Genomic DNA, 16,488 nt, shown 5'->3' on the forward strand with positions numbered 1-16,488 from the left:
ACAGTGCATGCTTTGTAGCTGTTCTGGAGCTAATACCCTTAAGTGCTGGGTACAGTTTAACGTGTAAGAGCACTGATGAAACATCTACTCATCGGGTGGCTTTGAAGTTGAGCTGCTCTGGGTTGTTGTTGTCCCTTCCTAATGCCGTATTTCAAAGGAGAAGATGGTTGTGGCATTCGGCTGTGATGTCTTCTTATTCTCCAAATGGAAGAAATCTGTTTCATTTTGGTCTGGTTTTGACTTTAAATTTTGAAATCCAGCTCCCTTGAAATCACCTTGCAATCACATCAATGACAAGAGTGGTCTCTGCCGCTCTGTATTCTTTCTCGTCCACAGGATGGTGTTTGAAAACTAAAATTTCCAGAACATCTAGCATTTTAAAGAGTGCCTTAACTCATTCTGTAACCTTTCCAAACCCGAGTTTACTTATTTCTCCACAATTATCAGAAGGGCTGGGGCATGTAAATGTAAGATGAGCAATATATTGTAAGAGCTGCTTTTCTAAAATATCTTGCTGAATAAAGTCACTATGCTTAAAGATATTTAGAAACTGTATTTTAAGATGTTTGGTTCCTCAATTCTAATTATAACTGAAGAGATTTTTTTTTCAGAGTTTAAAATTGCAGATGGTTATAGAATGATGAATAAATACTATTTTGTCTCTACATCTTGGATTAAATTTCACTCACCCAAGGTAGGACTTTAGACATTTGTGTTGCAATGTGGTTTAACTCTTTTGTATTTTAACCATTTTGTATCCCATGTGGACTGTGTCACACTTTTAACATTTATTTTATGTTTTATTACTTAGTTTTCATGTGAATCCGACAAGCAGTGAAGACCTCAGGAAAATCCCGGTAAGTCACTAAGGGGTTGGAGAATTACCAGAGAGCAAGCCTGGCTTCTCCACCACATATTCCTAAGAATGCCTTTGTCTCTTTGAGCATCTCAGTGGCAGAAGTATTGTAGATCAATGTGGTAATGTGGGGAGAAAGAAGGAAAGTGAAATTGAGGCTTTGCCTTTAATACACAAGAGGGCGTGGCTTCTGTCTGTGATCAGAAAAAATTCAAGCAGATTTGGCTGAAGTGTGTCTGGAATATACATGCTTTTTTACAGCCTTGTGACGTTAAAATGAAAGCTAGATGTCAGAGTCAGTAGTGGTGAAAGACGACCAGTGGTTTGTGTTGTCCGGACAAGGATTGAATGAAGAGCAAAACCGATTGCCAACCCCCACCAATAGGAAAAGCAGCTTGGTAAGACACTGCATCAACCAGGAAAGGATTTGGAAGAGCAGATACCTTAGGACACTTGTTTTCCAAGTCAGAACAAAACCAGATCTATCCAAGGATTGGCAGTGACCAGTCAAATGGTCTGGCATAGTTTGCAAGGATTGTTGAGATAGCTTAACCTCATTTTATTATTTAAAGTCCAGAATTGGCTATGAGAGTTCCAGAATTGGCTATGAGAGTTCCATTACTTCTACAGTGCCTTCTAAATATGCTAACATAGAGAATAAGTCACTTTATAAAAATAGGGGCAAATGTTCTTGGGAGAGAACTCCAGTCTTACTGAATAACAGAGATAGCCTTCATTTCAGGAGGCTGGTCGTTTCTCTTTCAACCATCTGTCCTTAATGTGTGTGATCCAGATGTATAAGAAGCTTTTTAAGCAGTCACATACCAAAATTTTCTAAGATATGATTTGACTAAAGGAAGTCAAGGCGGGGTTATAGTTTGTTTTCTAAACCATTCTATGTGCTGTTGTCTGTCTTGAGAATGGTAGGAAGCAGCATTGTGAATGCGCAGGGCTTTGCATGCTGTTTTTGCTGTTTTTTGTAAATGATTTGTAAGTTTTGATGTTTCATAAATACTCGTCTTTATAATATGGCAGTCTGGCAGGCAGTGTCAGAATATATGAAGTTAGCCTTTGATCAGATAGTAAAATGAATTCTATCAGCCCCGTTACTTAATCTCAAACAAAACGCAACATCAAAAAAATTGATTTAATATGTGGCTATTGTTTATTAAGTAACCTTAATTACAATTTCTGTGCTTGTAAACGTACTTTACCAAATCTTGTAATTTATTGCTGTAAAAGCATCCTCAGAATTCTTTAAAGAAATAAAATGTGAAAATTGTTTTAGTTCAAGGATTTAAAGGTGATAAAAGAATCCTTGATGTGTGATTATTTTTCTCTGGAATACTAACTATTCAGAATGACAGTTAAAGGATTACTAGGTGTTGTTAATTTACGGCAAGATACAATTAAGAGGAGAAAGCTCATCCTCACACAGACTGTTCTTTAGGAAAAGTATGTGAACAATTTTTATGTTGAGGCGTGTAAGATGTTTGAAGTAATTTACATGAAGTTATCCAGTAATAGCCATCCGGCGCGTCATCCTCTCCCCTCTGCACGCAGTGCTGTGTAATTAAGTTTGTATGTCGCCTGTGCCGCTGCCAACGCCTGCCTGTGGAGGCGCGGTGTTTAAGCAGGAGCAGTAGCCAGTTGAAAGGGCAGTGCAGCTCTTTAAGGCCTAATTAAGAGCTGAAAGGGAGATGAAGGGAGGAGGACAAAAGATGTGAACGTAGCTGAGATGATATTCCCAGAGCAAAGTTCCTCATTAGAACAATAATGAGATGATCAGAGAATGCCAGGCCTCGTCCTCTCCCTCTCTCTCCTCTGGTCGCCTTGCATGTCAGTTAGGACCCCACCAATATTTGGTTACCAGGACAACCTTTCTTTAAATCTTCAGTTATTTTGAGTCCTGATAATGTGCTTTTGTCTAAATTTAAATATTGTAAAAAAATACATATTTTCTAATTTAAAAGGCTAGATTATGGGTAAAGCAAAAATAACTTGCTAATAATTGCCATGGTCTTCTGTTCAACTGTTATTTAAAATTCTAACAAAAAAGAATTCCTATAATAATTCTGTTATTCTCTCATCTGATCTCCATTTCCATATATTGGTGTGGATATTTTATTTTTAGCTGAGATGGACTAGGAATGAGGAAGGCTTGGTTGTGTGAGGAAAGAGAAAAGAAAATTTACATTGCATTTCAGACTAGGACGACATCTTAAGAACATATGTGCTGTCTTTCTGAAGTGTGCGGGAAGAACACACGGGGTGCGTAGGCTAGCCCTGGCTGCATAGGCTCGCCCTGGCTGCTTTGCTCCTTGGCAGCCGAGAGGCTGGGGCTTTCAGCTTTCCCTGAATAGTAGTAGTAAACATATCCTTTGGAGAAACAACTTTTGCATTTGCTAGAGAGTTTTCTTCTTTATAAGCAAGCTAATTTTTATATCCAGAAAACAAAACATCTTAACATTCTATTCTTTATATTAGTTAATAATAATCTTTATTATTTTCTTTGAAGTTATAATCAGGGATATATCTATATTTATTGAGTACTATGTCAGTTTAAAAATTGCATGCCTAAAATTAGAACGTTTGCACGGTTCTCAAATATTGAGTAAAATCTGGAATCAAGCCTGAAGCTGTTTTTAATTATTGTATCTTCTTTTCCAGAATATAGCTTATAATACATGTGTTTCTAAGATGTTTTCCTGTTCCGAAACTCAGTGCTGAAATTTGGGGTAAATTTTCACCTAAAAAGACAAAGGCAAATTTTAGAAAAGAACAGAAATGTGTTTCTAGGGGCGGGACAGGGAGGGAGACAAATAACATGTGTGTGTATTCTTAATTAGGGCTCTGAAGTGTTGAACAATATTCTGAAATACTAGATTATCTTGAGAGAGTAAGATGGTTTGCATTATGCCACTGATTTAGACTACTTATGTGAAAATGGGAATTTTTTTGCATGTCATTCATCTTCAGAGTCTTAGAGAAATATTGAAAAAATTAACTACATTAGCTAGTATACTGATACAGTATTAAATGTAGACATGAGAGTGATTTTAAAGTATATTCTGTCACTTGGCAGTTTGAAGAAATCAGTTCATTTATATGTAATTTCATGAAGATTAGAGAGTTAAACATGCTATTATATTAAATTCATTAAAAAATAAAGCAGCCAATCAGTAACAGCTTGTTTAAATAATTTCATTAAGCCCCATGGTTCTCATAAGAAGTACTATTTTTAAGTAAATGTTTTATCATAAAAATGAAATCACATTAGTTGGACTTTATTATTTTAAAAAAATGTAGTTCAGAATAATCACTTGGTAGGTGACAAAATTCCGGAGTTGAAAGGGGTTGGAAGAGAAGTGTCGTTTATCAGATCAGGAATGTGAGGCCCAGCTTGATTTCTGCTTCATATTACTTAGGCTGAAGCACAAAATTTAACTTATATTTGACAAATTTAAAACCGGTATACGTTGTCTTTATTATAGAAAAATGCTTAATATAATGTGAATGTTTTATGAGAATATAGTTGTTAAATTTATAATATGCCTTCAAACTACTGATGACCAGTTAATTATATATACTCGTGTGTGTGTGTGTGTGTGTGTGTGTGTGTGTGTGTGTGTGTTTTTATCAGAGAAGAGACTAGGAAGCCAGCACTTAACTCTAGAATTGTCCCTAATGGGTTAAGAGCAACATTTGAAAGGTTTTAGGGGCAAAGATAATGTTAACTTGGTTTCATCTCTTCTATTTGCTGGTGCAGAGCACATTGTTTGAAATATATCTTAAGAGAATTCAAATTCACTTGCCTTAAATCTCCTCTCCAGTATTTCAGTAGCTCTGGAACTGACCCGTGCTCCCCTAGATGATCTCACTGGTGCCATTTATTTCTGTAGAGCACAGCCCCGACATATCGTTTCTACCTATATGTGATCTTAGCCTAAAGACCCAGAAGCGATTTCTGCTTAGAACCCTTCACTGGTTCCTTCTTTCCTAGAAAGTCTCCACGTCCTCAGTGCTGGCCTTGCACTCCTGGGTGGTGCCAGCCTCTCCTTTTGTACCTCATTTTCTGGCTGTGCTTTCCCTGGCCTTCAGTGGGCCACTGGACCTTGAGTCTTGTCTGCTCATTGTCCGAGTTGACCCCACTGCTCATGTCTGCCTGCAGAGTCGGGGATACAGTTTGTCACCCCCCCCCCTGCAAAAAAGCCCAAGGCCTGGACTGTGAGAGAGGATTTTCAGCTTGAAATTTTGTGTGTCAGGGAGAAAGAAAGGATCAAGCTTAGGTGACCCAGGTATCACACCAGCTTCTGTCCTGAGGCTGTGAGGTGGGAGCTTATAGTAAAGAGTCCAACCTTGGCTTTAATGATAGAAAGTTTGGGACAGTAAAACAAAGTAGATACTGAAAATGGAAAAGACACTTAATTTTTGTCAAAAAAGGGTCTTTCTGCGTTCCACAATCCTTGTTCCTGCCCTCCACTGAATGGATTATTTTAGTCCTGCCTTAAGAGCAAGAAAACCAATTTCCTCAATATTTTAGTTGATTTTTCTTAAAATCAAATGGATATGTTTTAAACAAAAGTGATAGAAAACACTTTTTAAGTTGTTGGGTTTAGTAATAGAACTGTGTTTTAAAGGCATAAAATAGCTACTTTACATCCCACATTTTACATAATGAAAACTTAAATCCCATGCCTGGGTGATGGGGGTGGTGCACGTGCAGGTTGGGAATTGAGGACAGCATTAAGGTCTCATCTGCTGAGCAGTTTTCTTTAGCTTTTGACATCATACTACTCTTAGAATCCTTTCTAATAAGAGTGAGTTGAAGCAAAACCCTTTGTTGGTTATATTTATGCTTTTGTTTCATTTTTCTTAGCTACTAGATGAAGGTCAGCCAAGTGAGTGCAATGAGAGGGAGGGTAGCTAACCCAGACATAACTAGTAACATGGTTGTAGTTGAACTCCGAGCTTCCTAATAACAGGGCAAAAAAGGGAAATACATGTAAAGCAAATAGATATTGTGTGGGGGAGGAAGAGATGAATCCATGACTCAAGGAAGGAGAGACTCCCTGTCAGTTAAGACAGTGACTGCTCCCATGGGTGCTCACTGATTCAGTTCCAGCTGCCTTCAACCTTCCTCTCAAACGAGAGAAGCAGGTTGGCATCGCTGCTTCTCAAAGCCACCATCAGAAAGCTGAGGCAGAGGTGTAAGGCTGAGTTCAGTGGACGCTACCTGCGAGGACAGTGTCCACGAGCGCAGTTTTAGTGTTCTCCCACCGGATTCCTGCTGCTGTTTCATTTTAACATATTTTAGTCATGTTAGCTACCTTGTGGTATGACGAAGAAGGCATATGCTATCCCCCACCTGCTTTGGTGTGCTGGGATGGCCATGCCTTCTACATCCTGTAAGTGCTCTACCACTGTGTCGCCCACCCCTTGGCATTCCTCTCCTGAGTTAGTCCTAAATTCTCTGCTCAGTCTCTGGTGTAAAATGGGGTTTCAGATGCAGAGTTAGGATCAGGACTCTGATCCATCTGCCCTTGTTCCTGTCTGAGACTGGCCAGGCCATCTAGGAACGGTCTCCCTGGACCTACCCAAGGCTGGAGGGAACGTTCATCAACCGAAGCAAAACCAGAAGTCCAAGTTCTGAGTAGTTCTTAAAGTCTGTCTCCACTGTCCTGCTTGCTAAAGTGAGTCTGCATCTCCTTCCAGGACAGCAACCCTTTCGATGCCACAGCAGGGTATCGGAGTCTGACCTATGACGAGGTGCTGCAGGAGCTGGTGAAGCACAAAGAACTCCTTCGGAGGAAGGACACCCACATCCGGGAGCTGGAGGACTACATCGACAACCTCCTTGTCAGGGTGATGGAGGAAACCCCCAGCATCCTCCGAGTGCCCTATGAGCCGTCTAGGAGAGCTGGCAAGTTTGCCAATAGCTAGTGGAGCCGATGGCGCCGTGTCTGTCATTAGGAAGTGAGAGGGAGAGGGTAGGAAGGAAGAGAGGGGAATGCAGTACTGGAAGGAGACCACACCATCAGGTTTCATTTCATACCCTCCTTCATTGGGAAAAACCGTCTGACCTGTCAGAATTGACAGGAACTATCAAGAGTGACCTTTGAAGTGAGCCAAAGACTCTGATCGCTTAAGGTGAACATGGGCCAGTGTCTCGGTGAGTAACAGCTCTGTGGCATTCACTTGGGTGCTGGTGCTGGAACCCAGTCTGCCATAGGCCCAGAAATGCCTTTAGCAGCCCACGAGTTATTCCTCAGGAATAGATTCCATATAGCAGAATTGAGACTGGTTGGATTCTCAGAGGTCAGTGTGTAGACATACTTAGCGTCAAGAATACTGCTCTTTACAAACACTACTGAAAAAATGGTTCCTATTTTATATACACGTATCCGTACGTGAATAGATATGTTCATGTGTCTTTGTATATAAAGTACATGCATATACCTCATACACATGTGTGTTTTTAGAACATTTCAAAACAAGTGGTCGCCTCTAAGGTTAGGATAGCACTTTTAGTCTAAATGCGCTTTTGCAGTATCCACACAAGACTGGTCATTGGCAGGACTATCTCAGCTCTGTGGTGACTGCTTCAGACCACTCCTGACTCAACCTGATTTCAAAGTGAGTCGCTGTGTCTAATTCCAGCATTCAGCTTTAGCGCCTGTCCCCCAAAGTGACGATCTAAGGTCTTTTTTCAAGGACTGACCAGGTCTGAGTCTGGACTCACTTGACAGGAGCGTCAGTGTCTTTCCGGCAGTGCTCACCTGCTCTGTGTTTTCTATACAACAAGAGCAGAGGGTAAGCGGCACCCTCTGTTTGTTCTGCTGGGTTTTGCCTTTGAATCACTAGCAAAGAAAGTACGTTTGGGGGTAGGCGGTCATCTGGTGCCCGATCACCCAAAGTAACGCACAGATTCTAGGAATGGAAAATTAGTCTGGGTTTCAAGTTTCATCAGTAATAGAACAGATGGTCGCCTTTGAGCCTTGACTCAGTGTGGCAGCGAGCACTGGGGAGAAGCCCTTCACTGCCGAGAGGGTGCGTGGTGCTTTAGGAACTTATTTGCCACTGAATTTATGGGATCTTTTTTAAGCCCATCTCCCCAGAACATCAGTTCCTCCATGGATTAGTTTTATGTTTGTACAAAACTATTTTGAAATTCAAAGTGAACAACAAGTTGAAAGTGTTGCTGATCTGATCTTTCAACCTTGAAAATCCAAAACACTGAAACCCAGTCTGTGTCTAAAGTGAAAATGAAAAGATCACCTGCATATGGAGACTTGATCAATCCCTAATCCTCTAGTGGGTTAATGTTTCCTGATATTTATCTCTAGTCAGACTTCACTCAAACAAAAACAGAAATAATAGTTTTGCTTATTTTAATATTTTTTAGTCACAGAACTTGGTCAAGCTTATGTTCATAAATGTGTTACCTGTTTTTTTCTGAGTTTCTGTGTTTTAACATGCATTTTTAAGTGGTGAGATTTGTGTCCCAAATGCACCCTTAAATACCTTTCTAAAATTTAAAAATGGAGAAGGAAAAAAATAGTCATTTTAAAATCAAAATTTCCCTTCACTTATAATTAAACATATTCTGTAATAAACTTAAAAATCTAGTATAGGATCTGATTTTCCGGTTGGAAGTCTCAGTGACTATTATTTTTAAATGGTGCCATTTTAAATTAACTTCTGGTAAATATGAAATTCTTAGCAAATTTTTATCTTGGTATTGTTGAGACTCAAACATTTGAGCACCCTAGTCCGTGTGTTTTCAGTATTATGACAGGTATCTGCAGGTACAGTTGTATACGTTAGCCAGATCTGTTCTTTGTAGAATGAACCTGAGCTGTTTTGTCCTGGGAATACATTTTCCATAAATAAACCTCACTAAAGAGCATGGTTCAAATACTGTTGCTCTTTTTAATGAGAAGTTTGTTTATAAGGAGCAGTTCTTTGCCTCTATAAAAATTGATAGTAGACACCTCCTTTTATGAGTGATTGGCTGTACTGAACCAGTGTTTTGTCTTCAGAGTCCGAGACAAGGCTTTGTCCAGTGGTAGTCTTGTAGCCAGTGAGGTTTATCCAAGGTACAGATACTGCTGCCTGAAAACAAAATATAAGACAAATGTATTTAAAACTAAATCTGCATTTACTGCTTTAGAAAATGTGGTGTTGCAGGTTTTGAGAATTTTTCCTCATGACCCAGAACACATATTTTTATCATCAGTCCACATAACAAACTTAAAGCTCCCAAGTAAATTACAGTGTGTCCTTTGTTTGAGCAGAAATGCAAACCTGGGTGTCTGCAGTTTCCAACATTGTAAGGAAAAAAGCCAGGAAGATCATCTAGGCTTATTTTTCCAAAATTTATTGCAAAATATTTAATGATTTACTTTTCTGGTAACTTGAAGTGGAAGCGAAATTTCTGTGCTCACTAAATAATGCACGGCACAATCTATTTATAAGGAAATTATACTTCTGTTTTTAATGCCTAAAAAATCCACGCTCAAAACATTCCCACCTACAGCAGTTTTTAAAATCACAGAATCAATACTTATCTCAAGCCTGATTTAAGTGAACATACGTACTTGTGTTACATAATTAAACTTTCTGCTCGCTCTCTTTAAATAAAACAGTGTTGTTTTACAACCAGTCTCCTCCCAGTCCTAACACTCAGCTTTGACAGTGTTGCCCACGCCATCCAGCCGTAGGGCTTCAGTTTTCATTTATTGGGCACCAAGGTCATTACTTAGACTTGTATATAAAATATCGTGTAACCTGTTTGTAAGTGTTGGAAGTATTGCTTCTTGCTGCTGTGTTCTGCATTGAACCTTGTTTTGCCTTCCTCCCACCAATGTAGTATTCATAGATTATACTTAACTATGTGTATTGCTTTTGGCAGTAAATCAAGATTTAGTTGTAATTTTCCAGCTGTGAAAATGTTGCCTTGCATTTAAAAGGGTTTCATGAATAGAAACCTAAGTAAAACAGAGCTCATTAGTGACAGACCTGCTTTTCCATATCTCCCCTTTGCCATGTCCCCCCACGCCTGCCTCCTCCTGCCTCCCACCCCTATATGGGTACTTATTCTTTAACAAGGAGAATCTTTGAAAAAGGGGAAAGAAAAACGTGCTGTCTCTAAGTATCTACAGTAACTGCCACACTAAAGCCTTTCTTTTCCTCTGTAGTTGTTTTCCTCTAAAACATAAAGCAGCCCACCTCGGATTTGTAAAACAAGCTGGAACTCTTTGAAGACCACGTCCCCATCTGTCCTGTGTGTATGTCCACGAATGTGAAGCATGCCCAGTCCTTTGAGCTCTCTGCAGCAGAGGGAAAGGATTGTGCTGCAGGCTCGTGGTGGTATTGGAAAGGGTCTGTCAGCACGCATTGGAAGCCCACATTTTCACAGATTTATAACTTTCGTAATCCAGACATAGTCCTTGGCAGTATTTAATATGCAATAGGTAGCACCTTAACTAATTAATCTGCATATGAAGGGCTTTCTGATGCGTTTAATAAGACATGTAGAAACTCCTCAAGCATTAAACTAAAGTTGACATTTTATTTCATTTACTTTTCTCTGTCAAAAAAAAAAACAAACTCTTATAATGGAATTGAAGCCTGTTGATGGTACATTTGGTCCCATTAATTCCTGAAGCTTCCAGGTGGTTGATTTGTGAGGTACAAAAAAAAAAAAAAAAAATGCTGCAGATTCAGAAATGTATATACTTAGCAAGTGTTTGAGTGATGTAAGCATTATTTATAATTGAAGAATATTGCCCTTACCTTCCTAAGTCAATGCTTAGTAACTTGTATACACTTTGCAGGTACAAACACCGAAGTATGTAAACATTGTATAATGTGACCATTGTATAATTTATGTAATCTGATGCATGAATCCAAATTTTATATATGATTATTGATTTGTTATAGTTGATTAAAGTGTTTAAACTTAATCCAGTTGTCAGAATTTCTTGCTGGCCAATAGAACTGTTACCATTATGTGTTTTTATATATTTTTTATTATTTTTATTTTATGTGTACAAGTGTATTGTCTGCATATGAGCAAGTCTTCATTGTCTCTTAATAATGAGTCCATGGTGTGTTGGGGCAAGTGTTCTGTAAGGCCTGCCTCTCCGAGACTGTGGATCCCAAGAGTAGACTTTCATTTTTATTGTTTTAGTGTGTGTGTGCTTGTTGAGGGGGTATACATGTGCCACAGCATGCATGTACAGGTCAGGGGACAACCTTGGGTGTCATTCCTTGCTTCCCACTTTGTTTGAGACAGGGTCTCTTTTTTATGTATATTTTATTGAGTTATTATGCATTTCATACAATAAATCTGAATTATATTTAGAACCCCTCCTCCTTCTGTACCCCCACACCCCCTCCCTGGATTTCATGCATTGTGTAGTAAATGTTAAGGCCTATCTGGTCAAGCTTTTGTATCCAGATGTCTCTTGGTGCAAGTTCATCCACTGGAGTGTAGTGAGCCTGCCTAGAATCACTCCTTTAAAGAAGATCTACTCTCCCTCACCCAGCAGTCATCAGATGCCAGTAGTTCCTTGGCTAAGGTTGGGGCCTGCTGCTCATTTCTCTAGTTCTATGCTGAGGTTTCGTCAGCATGGGTTTTGTGTGTGCTGACACTTGCTGCAAGTTCATAAGTTTCCAAAGGCCTGAAAGCCTATGCTTCCTCGTGCTCGAGCCGACCCTGCCTCAGGGTCTCTTGTTGCTCGCTCACTGCTGCACGCACCACACCAGCTGCCCATGAGCATCGCCTCCCAGCTCTCCATGGGGCACACTGAGATTATTCACGCGCCGCTGCATCTGGCTTTTATATGGGTTCTGGGAATCAGGCTTGTGCACCAAGAGCTTTGACTCACTGAGTCATCTCCCCAGCCCTGGAAGAGAAGTTTCTAAGAACTTCAGGGTAGCTTTGTTTGCATGTGGAGATGCCCTCTGTGAATGAGCTGTGCCGAGTTTACAGTTTGGTGGAAACTGACCTTGAGGGTTGACATTCTGGCTGAGGCCCACGGCTTTCTTCTTCATTATTTCATTTATTCCCCACATCCAGGTAAAGAATGCACAAGATTTGGGAGAAAAAGTGGAAAAACCTGGTTTTAGTACTCAAGGAAGAGCACAGCAGGACTGAGAAACCCATACGCTTCTCAGCACTTACCCTCCAGCCTGTAGCTGAAGCCACACATGCCAGTGCCCTCAGAGTGGACCAGATGTACATCCACCCATCAGTGAGAAGTCTGGGTGTCATGTATGTACCATGTGTGCATGTGTGTTTGAACATGTAGATGGCAATGCACCTAGCACTTATAGATTCTGAGATGCAGTCCATGTGTAGTCCTACATGCCAGTCAGACCTTCCTGGAGCGAGGGAGCTCTCTGCAGGCCAGTGTGTGCTGTTCTAATCGCTGTCAACTCTGTAAGGTCTTAAGCCTGTTTCTCTTCTTCCCCCAGTGAGTTTTCTCTGTCTGTTCCATACCACCTAGCCTTTCCTCTCGTTCTAAGGGTGATTTGGGAGTGGAAAGCCGATATACTGAAGTGGCCACTTCTCACCCTGTAGTTTTTGTTTCAGTGCCTGACTCAGAAATGTTTCTGTTCAGATGGCCTTGTGAGCCAGATGCCCCACATTTTACATTTTTCCTCAGTCTTACATAGCATATTTATATCTTTTATGGATTTTCAGTGCTCTCCATGCTACCTGAAGACTCCAAGTTACAGAGCTTGCTCCAGATACCAACAAGCCCATTAAAGAAATTCATCCTTTCAATTCTGTTTCTCTAGAACCACTCCTGGTACCACAATGTGTATTAGTCAGGGTTCTCTAAAGAAACAGAGCCAGTAGAATGTGTGTGTGTGTGTGTGTGTGTGTGTGTGTGTGTGTGTGTGTGTGTATTTAGGGATTTATCAGATTAGCTCACAGGATAGAGTCCGAGTAGTCCTACAATGGCTGAACCACACTGGAGAGGCTGAACATCTGTTGGTCATTGAGTCCACAAGGCTGGATGTCTCAGTAGTCCCAATCTGGCGCTGAAGGTCTGACAAATTCCAAAAGATTAGCTAGTCTTCAGTCTACAGCAGCAAGACGAACTCACCAGCAAGAGAGAAGGCAAGCAGCAAAAAAGCTCCTCTGCCTTGGCCTTTTATACAGGCTGCCATCAGAAGGTAACACCCACATTTAGGGTGTGTCTTCCAATTTCAGATGATTCAATCAAGAAGGTCTCTCATTTCACTTAATCCCAGATCTAGTCAGGTTGGCACCCAGGATTAGCCATCACACCCAGCAAATGTTCTCCCTGGCATCACTACAGCAGTATGGGAACTGCACCCAGGCACACTAGAGCCATGCAGTTGCAATGCATGATGGGGCAGGTATAAGAGAATCACTGTCATGGGGGTGGAACCAACCCTGAACACCATGTCTGCAGGACAAGGGAGCCAAGTTCCTCAGCTCCAGCTCATCCTGGCCTTTCGGAAATGAAGGCAGGGCCACGGATGCTCAACCCAGTCACCGAGAAACTGAAAGCTCAGATTCTGCAATCTCTTTGGTGAATGGTGCTTCTGGCAGACCCAGTGTTGTCATCTCCATCGTTGGAATGATGAGTTTGAGAATGGTAGCGGTTGTGCTAGAGATGATTTTGTCTAAGCAAAAACTGGATCGGTGGAAGGGGCACGTGAGCTTGCGATTCCCCATGTAATAGGGAGCGTGGGGGAGGGGAAGGGAGGCGCTTCAACAGGTGTAAAATTGCATTTACACCAGGTGAAGTTCTAGAGTTCTACCAGAAAACATCGTGCCTAAAGTTAGCATTACTATATACTTAAAAAATTGTTAGAAATTTAGATTAATGCTAAAAGATTCTAATGCACTCAGGCTCAGAGCACTAGGTTACCTGAGACCTGCTCCATGGTTTCTGTGGGAATTGTGACTTTTCAACATCTTGTTTATAATACTCTTCCTTTGGGGTACCGATTATGTAAAATGTACCAAATCTGGGCTCAGTATTAGAAAAATGAATGTGATCTTGTGTTTTCCAGACACAGTAGCACCCACTTATCTGTGGGAAGTGTATTCCAGGACCCCAGAAGATGCCTGAAACCTCAAGTATCACCAGACAGTCTGTTTATATGTCTACATACCTATGATAAAGCTTAATTTGTAAATTAGAGACCAGCAAGCAAGCAACAACTATGACATAGAATGTTATGGCAATACACTAAATAAAATTGCCACATCAGTGCTTTGGCACTTCGGTCATTGTTAAGTATAATAAGGCTACAGGAATGCAAGCACTGTGGTACAGAACACGTGATTTGACAGTAGACAGCTGCTGTTTGATTGACAGATGGGAAGCAGGTCCACATGTTGATACCCTGGACAGAGAGGCGATTCATGTCCTCAGTGAGATGGAATGCTTGGCTGGAGATTGCATCACACTACTCAGAATGGTGTACAATTTGAAACTTACGAATTGGCTTTTCTGGAATTTTCCATTTAATATTTTTGAAGTATAGTTAGATTTTAAAACATGATAGCCATTTAAAATCCTACCATGCTTTTGCATCTAGCCAGAGTGGGAAAGATGGCTGGTTTTGTTGCATCATTAGTGCTCAAGGCCTTGTCCCCAGAGCAGCATTGAGGAGGTTAACTAGTGTGAATTCTCAGGCCCTGCTCCAGCCTCCAGAAGGTATTAAGTAAGGTCAAAGATGCTAGCATAGGAAAAGAATAGATGTGTGGTCCACATGCAGGGTAGCAAGATAAAGTGTTGGCTATGTAGCTAACGGCCAGCAGGATAAAATGTCGGATATGTACCCAAAGCCATAATGGACAAGATGAACAACAGCTCATGAGTTTAGGTAGGAGTTTTGCTTAATAGGCACTTCCTAACTTTGTGATGGTCCTGATACCTTTGTCAAATAACTTGTTTGGAAGAAATTTCTGTTCTTTTCACAATCAAAGCTGGGTGGAGGGACAGAGAGCTGGCTCAGTGGGTAAAGGCACTTTGCCACCAAGCCTGGTGTCCCGAGTTAAATCCCCTGGATGCTCTTGGTGGAAGGAGAGAACTGACTCCACAAGTGTTCTCTGGTCTCCACACATGAACTGTGACCTGTGTGCATGCACACATATAAATATAATTTTTAAAAGCAGTTAATCTTATTTCGATGGAAACATAGAATGTAGTCTGAAGATCTTGTGAGGTCTTGCATCAAATATTTACACACTAAGACACTAAGAAAAGGTCTCTGCATTGTCTTAAGGGTACTATGAGATTGCATCTGATAGGGCGTGTCTTCGTGGTTTTGTTCATCACAATAATGTGGGCGGCATTAACAGTGTGAATGGACTGGAGACCTCTGACTGAAAAGTTGCTAAATTGAGGTTCTCTGTTCCCTGTGTTGTTTCCTTTACTCAGGCAACCCCTGAATGACAGCCTCAGTGTCATTCACTGATTAGTCTGTTGTGGAAACCTAATATTAGGAGACTAGAGAGCACTGCTAATTCAAAATACTCCATTTGAACCTGTTGATTAACCTCTTTCAGAAAAAATTTGCTTAAGATAATCTTAAAGAGTAACAAAGCTGGCTTATGAGTTCCATTTGCTTACTTTCCTAGGTAGAAAGGAGGCCTAAGGGGGAAATGGCATAGAAAGCCCTGGGGGTTGGGCTGAGAACAGTAGGGCCCAACTCATGGGAAGACTGATCGTCAGTCTTGGATTAATTAAGGTTCTGTTCTGTGGGACCTACAGGACAGGCACCTCCTTTAAAGAGAAAATTCAGGGCTGGAGAGATGGTTCAGCAGTTAAGAGCACTGGCTGCTTTTGCAGAGGACCCAGGTTTGATTCCTAGCACCCATATGGAGCCTAACAACCATCTGTAACTCCAGTTCCAGGGGATCCAATGCCCTCTTTTGACCTCCATGGGCATTGCATGACGTGGGTGCATTTACACACATGCAGGCAATACACTCAAACACATAAAATTTAAAAAATAGCATATTTTTCCCAGTTAATTATTTATTTAATAACCACATACTTAGAAGAAGCATTTCATTACAACAGCATTGACATATTCAATAACAATTTTCTGAGCTAAGATGCATCTTTTTCAAAATTGGCTGTAAATTTTTAGGTTTACAGTTGAATTATTACAGTTATACAATATTGTACTCAGTATAAACCCTATAAGACATAAAATTAAATGAGGTTTTAACCTTTAAAAAAGATCTCCATTTCATTATTAAAATACAGTTTCATACAGAAAAATTCATTTTCAATGCAATTGACATTAAGATGTTTGCACATGCATTTCTAATCTCTATATATCTGATTATTACTAGTGACAGTCGGTTACTTTCTGAGCTCCTTGGTATCTGAGCATGGCTATAAAGTCATCAGGTAGATTTCAGTGGTAATGTTTTTCACATCTACTAATTATTATTTTTTAATTATTTTTTAAATTGTTAATAACTACATGGTTAGAAGAAGCATTTCACTACAGATTTAACATATTCAGTAACACACTCCAGAGCAAGAGTACATCTCTTTCACAAGTGGGTGCAAGTTTCTAGGCTTACAGTTGAATTATTACAGTTATACAATATTGTACTC

General features: G+C 40.4%; 1 protein-coding gene and 1 non-coding gene across 2 annotated transcripts in view; both read left to right on the forward strand.

Moving 5' to 3' along the window:
• Window positions 1-10,824, forward strand: part of Rab11fip2 (RAB11 family interacting protein 2) — a 38,028-nt gene extending 27,204 nt beyond the window's left edge. Inside the window, exons 4-5 of the mRNA XM_008827325.3 lie at window positions 812-857; window positions 6,572-10,824. Of these exons, the coding sequence (XP_008825547.1) occupies window positions 812-857; window positions 6,572-6,799 (274 nt within the window). The 3' untranslated portion in view covers window positions 6,800-10,824. The remainder of the gene's footprint in view (window positions 1-811; window positions 858-6,571) is intronic.
• On the forward strand, window positions 8,911-9,045 carry LOC115069328. Its single transcript, XR_003848599.1, has one exon. It is a non-coding gene; the product is annotated as a U4 spliceosomal RNA (small nuclear RNA).
• Window positions 10,825-16,488: the final 5,664 nt, after the last annotated feature.

Source organism: Nannospalax galili, unplaced genomic scaffold (assembly GCF_000622305.1).
Source record: "Nannospalax galili isolate Female #2095 unplaced genomic scaffold, S.galili_v1.0 scaffold31, whole genome shotgun sequence".
In the NCBI taxonomy this organism is placed as follows: domain Eukaryota; kingdom Metazoa; phylum Chordata; class Mammalia; order Rodentia; family Spalacidae; genus Nannospalax; species Nannospalax galili.